The 6,000-nt window shown below is 44.7% G+C and overlaps 1 protein-coding gene across 1 annotated transcript in view; it reads left to right on the forward strand.

The window, feature by feature from the left end:
* LOC126354603 (UDP-glycosyltransferase UGT5-like) overlaps positions 1-3,013 on the forward strand; it is a 54,617-nt gene extending 51,604 nt beyond the window's left edge. The window contains exon 7 of the mRNA XM_050004355.1: positions 2,339-3,013. Within this exon, the coding sequence (XP_049860312.1) occupies positions 2,339-2,615 (277 nt within the window). The 3' untranslated portion in view covers positions 2,616-3,013. The remainder of the gene's footprint in view (positions 1-2,338) is intronic.
* The last annotated feature ends 2,987 nt before the right edge of the window (positions 3,014-6,000 follow it).

The following is a 6,000-nucleotide window of genomic DNA, read 5'->3' on the forward strand; positions in this document are numbered from 1 at the left end:
GTTGAAAATATTTCGGACAGTTAAAAAAATGCTGTTACTAAAGACTGAGTAATATTTACGTATAAGACCATGCCGTCTGGTAATTATATGTTACACACACATGAGTAAACACGAGTTGGGTTAGCAATGAACCGTAAAACTAAAAACAAAAAATCATTAACCTTGGTCATGAACAATGGAACACACTTCACGTGATAAACTAAGACAGTTGCCAATGATTAGCAGAATATAGGAACGTGTTTTAGGAAATTTGGAAATTTGTGGTAAGGTCTTGTGGGACCAAACTGATGAGGTCATCGGTCCCTAAGCTTACACACTACTTAATGTAACTTATACTAACTTACGCTAAGGGCGAGACATACACCCATTCCAGAGGGAGGACTCGAGCCTCCGACGGGGACAGCAGCGCTGACTGTGACAAGCCGCCGTAGACCGCGCGGCTACCAGCGCAGCCGGTTTTTTTTTTTTTTTTTTTTTTTTGCATTCAGTAGTTGTCCACAATTACATCTGCAGTATTTCTGACATGCTGGTGTTCAGTGCCACATTTTATTTAACATAATACCATTATGTGACTTTCAGTATTACTTGATTCTTCAAGAATATTATAACTTTCAGATCGACCCAGACCAATACTAAAAGTCACATAATGGTGTTATGTTAAATAAAATGTGGCATGGAACACCAACAAATAAAATAAAATGCAATTAAATCACACAACATGTTGTTCTGATGTCTTGGCATAATTAATCTCTTGACACCACAATGGTGACTTCAGTGGAAGTGAAATTCGATTAGTGTATGCTTGGACATCATCACACCTCATATGTTTTGATTATATGACATGCTGATATTCCCTGCCACGTTTTAATTGGTGCAGCATCACTATGTGACTTTCAGTACCGCAGCAAGCACGTACAACGAATAATGTTAAAGATCCGATGATGACAGTGTAGATCTGTCGAAACCGGTCACAGTAATAAAAAGAATTGTTAGCGATCATGTCTAAGTTAATTCTTCAAGAATAGTATAAATTTCACGTAAATGACAAGTACAAGGTAAAAGGTGCATTTGAAAAATTCGTTGAAATGCCCCAAATGTTAAAAACCGAGCTGGTTAGGATCATACGCCCCCATGTACGCATTCAGAGACATGTCGACAATGAGCCCCTGCCGCGCAAATCACGGAAGTGAAGCAGTGATGCACTCTGCGACCAAATTAACGGAGCCACTGTGAGAACTCGAAGCATTGCAAAATTAAGTGCAAAGTGAAGCAACTTGTTAACATGCAGTTTTGGTTGAATTTGGGGAACACAGCGATGGAGACTCTTGAGATACCAGTGCAAGTGACAGCTGTTAAAGCAGTCGGCAAAAGGTGTGTGTTTGAGTGCTTTGATCGCTTTAGAGACGCAATGGAAGTTGTTAAGGTTTACACCCACCTTATTCTCCAGATCTGCCGCCAGCACGCTTCTGGTTTCCCCACCTTAAATTAACCCTGAAAGACTTATGCTTTGCAGATGTTGCGAATATCCGACAAACTGTGACCACAGTGCTTCTAGCTATTTCACAAGGAATGTTTGCTGACAGTTCCAACAGCTTTACAACCGATCTCAGAAATGTGTTATAGCTAATGATGATTAGTTTGAAGACCAGTAAATGTATTTTCTTTCCTTCATTTTCTGAGACCATACACCGAAGTGTTCGGACGAACTTTATACTATCAACTCTGCTGTTCTAAAATAATATAGCAAAACACTTTAATGAAACAAAAGTTGTATTTTATTACTAACTTATACTGCAGACGTTAAAACCTACGCACTCACTCATTCAAATAGTCATAACCTATGTAGTATTATTAACTCAGGAGTTATAATGGCTCTGAGCACTATGAGACTTAACTGCTGTGGTTATCAGTCCCCCAGAACTTAGAACTACTTAAACCTAACTAACCTAAGGACATCACACACATCCATGCCCGAGGCAGGTTTCGAACCTGCGACCATAGCGGTCGCACGGTTCCAAACTGTAGCGCCTAGAACCGCTCGGCCAGTCCGGAGTTATACTTTACCATTTGTATGAAGAGGCGTCTTTTTGCTAATTCTAATTTCCTTTCAACGTTATATTCCTATATTTCATTGGAATCTGTTCCTCGCCTCATGATAATAAAAACTGCTTGAGAAATAATCAGATCTATTTTTCTTTGTGTCAGGATCATTATAGGTGTTTAAATATTTTTTATTTTCTTTCTTGCGTTGTAAAATATTAATTTATTCTGGTTCTTTGTGTGTAGGAACTTCGAAGCATTATTTGCTATTGATATGATTGGCATCCTCATTCCACAGCTACCAGGAGAACATGAAGCGATTCTCAGCGGTATTCCGCGAGCACCAGGAGAGGTCCCTGGACAGTGCTGTGTGGTGGATCGAGTACGTGATACGTCACAATGGCGCCCCCCACCTGCGCAGCGCAGCCCTCGACCTCAGCTGGTGGCAGCTGCTGCTGCTTGACGTCATCGCATTCGTGGTTGCAGTGGCGTCCATCGTAGTCTACCTGCTTTACAAGGCAGCCTGCTACTGCAGAAATTCAGCACGCGGTTTTCTGAAGCAGAAGACATTGTGATGGATATTGATGACGAAAGTTTCACATTTTGGACTGAAGAAATAATATTTATAGCATCTAGCTAAAACAAAACTGGACATGAAAAATCAGCTGGGAAAATTTATGACAACTAGTGCGTGTTAAATTGTCTTTACATGATACTCTCATGTGAAACAAATTATTTCCTGCTGTGCAGGTCTCCGAAATATATATTTATTATTTGTTAAGTAATTTAAATGACTTTGTTTTTTATAGCATAAACGTATTTCTTTCCATCCAGATTTTTTCAGCTGATGTTCACGTACATTGCACTAGTAAGAACGCAAGTGTGAGGACACGTTAATGAGTAATAATACCAGGTTTTTTTATGTGAAAATCAAGATTTTCAAATAAAATAAACGTTGTTAATTTTCTACATCTTTATTCTTCATGTCTACATATTTATTTCTCAACAGAATCACCTTGGCTACAAACACAGCGCTCTGCAGGTCCAGGTATTGGAATAGGCACGAGGTATTCCTGCCTGTCGTACGAGGCGACTAAAAGGAGTTTCACACATTTCGACCTTTATGTGATGGTCCCCTGTAGGGTTTGACCTCCATTCTTCAAACTTATCCTGAAGAGCGAGCCAATTGGGGAAGGGCACATTACAAGGTGCATCATGTCCATCGTGCATTGAGATCTTTAGCCCACTTCCTCATCCTCACATTGCAGTCCTGCCCATTCTCCATTCCTTGGGCGAGGACACCTTCCTGGGTGCGTTTTCCACGCTGCACTATGCAGTGTCGATTTCTGCGTCGACGATGACCATGGACTTCTTTGCACCTGGTATCCAGCACAGTAGCCAGTCCTTTGTGGTGGGGCCACTACATACCCTGTTGGTTGTAACCCCCTGACCACACAGGGATCACTTTGCTAAAGCCTGCGCCATTAACGCCCCACATATGCCAAGGGGTAGATGCCTATCCCTCTGGGGCATTTGGACTCCAATGGCCATCCTAGCAGGTGGCCTTTCCTGCAGCTGGGTGGCGCCCGAGGGGAGGGCCCTTGGTTGGAGTGGGTGGCATCAGAGCAGATGACACACGATGAAGTGAAGTCCACCATCTCCTGCTGGTGGTGAAACACCAGCAGTTTCTAAGAGATCATGAGGTCAATTCAATGCACAGAAGTATGATCCCAAATCATTCCCCACTCTGCCCACACCATGGGAGGAACATCAGGCTAAGGATGGCAGCGGATCTTATTCACCCCAGTACCTTGTATGTTGGAGAGATGATGGCGAATCTTTCATGATGATGAAGCCTCAGTTTTTTGTTGAGCATTTAGAGAACAAGTTCAGATAGGTGGAGGGCCTGTCCAAAATGAAATCTGGGTCAGTCTTGATCAAAACAGAATCCTCTGCCCAGTCACGGGAATTACTCACTTGTGACAAGGTGGGGGATGTGTCTGTAACCATCACTCCCCATAAGAGCTTAAATAAGGTCCAGGGTATCATGTTTCACAGAGACCTTCTGTTGCAATCTGACAATGAGCTGGGCACCAATTTAGAGTGGTGAGGTGTACATTTTGTCAGGTGCGTCCACCAGGGTCCAAAGGATAATCAGGTTGCCACCAGTGCCTTCATCTTGGCTTTTGAGGGTGATACATTGCCCGAGAAGGTCAAGGTGATGGTCTACAGGTGTGATGCAAAGCCCTATATCCCTCCCCAAATGCGGTGCTTTAAGTACTGGAAGTTCAGCCATATGTCTTCCTGCTGTACTTCCAGCATCACATGCCTAGATTGCGGACACCCATCACATCCCAATACTCCATGTGTCCGCCTCCCATCTGTGTCAATTTCAGAGAGCACCATTCGCCTTGCTCGCCTGACTGCAGGATTCTCCAGAAAGAAAGGAAAATCATGCAGTACAAGACCCTGGACCGACTGACCTACACTGAGGCTGAGAGAAAATTTGAACACCTGTATCCTGTGTGTATGACATCGTCTTACGCCGTCGCTACAACAGTTCTGGCACCATCAGGTCTGCCAACCCAGGTCACCTCTGAGAGCCAGAAGACTACACCTGCCCCTTGATGGTGGGGGCGCATTTCCATCCCCAACCATTGGAGACGTCCAACCTCACTTCTTAGACAGATAAGTGTAAGTCTTCTTTGGCTTCTCTCGCTAGGAAGAGGTCCCATGGGTCACTCCCTTCCCAGGTTTCTGCTAGTGGGAAAGATGACACCCACCAGTGGCAGAAGAGCCCAAAAGCAGCTGGTCACAGGGCTTCACACTCATCCTCAGTCCCAGAGACTGAATCAGTGAAGTCCTCTCAGCCAGGGAAACCCAAGGATCAGTGAGAGAAATCCAAAAAGAAGTTCCCCAAGACCAAGGGAATTACGGTGGCACCCACACCACCGCTACCTCCAAGCTCTGCGTGTACGTATGAGGTGGAGATTCTGGCGTTTGCTGAGGACCTAGATCTCGCTGGACCCTCAAGAAAAATGGGTATAGACCAGTCAGGCAAAAAATCTGTGGCATTAAGTGACCCTGAGGTGTAAACTGCCTTATTGAATGTTCCATGTCTTCCCAGTCTCACGATGACGTCATCCTCCAGTGAAGTTTTTTCCACTACCTGGCTGAGCTACAGCAACTGTCACCTGCTTTCTGCATTGTCCACCAGGAAACCTGGTTCCCGGCAATGCGGGCCCCAGCCCTTCGTGGCAATAAGGGATACTACAGGAACCGTAACGGCTGTAATCGAGTGTAATGTGGAGTTTGCATTTATGTCCTAAACTCTGTGACTGTAGCTGTCAGAATAAGGACGATGTCGGAAATAACTGTCTGCAATGTATATCTTCCTCTAGATGGTGCAGTACCCCTGAATGTATTAGCTGCACTAATTCTCAACCCCCTAAACCCCCTAAATGTTTCCTACTTCTCAGAGATTTTAATGCCCATAACCCCTTGTGGGGTGGTACCATGCTTACTGGCCGAGACAGAGATGTCAAAACTTTACTGTCGCAATTCGACCTGTGCCTCTTGAATACTGGGGCCGCCACACATTTCAGTGTGGCTCATGGTAGTTAGTCGACCATTGATTTATCAATTTGCAGCCCAGGACTTCTCCCATCTATCCACTGGAGAGCACATCTTCCTGTCACTGCCCCAGCGTCAGGTGCACGGACACCTGCCCAGATGGACGTTGAGAACAAGGTGGACTAGGGAACTTTCACCTATTGGTGTCACCACTTAATCTTCCCCACATGGTAACATTGATGTGATGGTTGAGCAGGTGACTAGTAAAATTGTTTCTGTGCCAGAAAACGCGATCCCTCACTCTTTGGGTGCCCGAGGCGTAAGGCAGTCCCTTGGTGGTCACCCGAAGATGCTGAAGCAATTAAGGAGCGTCGGCGAGCTCTACAG

The sequence above is a fragment of the Schistocerca gregaria genome, chromosome 3 (assembly GCF_023897955.1).
Source record: "Schistocerca gregaria isolate iqSchGreg1 chromosome 3, iqSchGreg1.2, whole genome shotgun sequence".
NCBI classification, from domain to species: domain Eukaryota; kingdom Metazoa; phylum Arthropoda; class Insecta; order Orthoptera; family Acrididae; genus Schistocerca; species Schistocerca gregaria.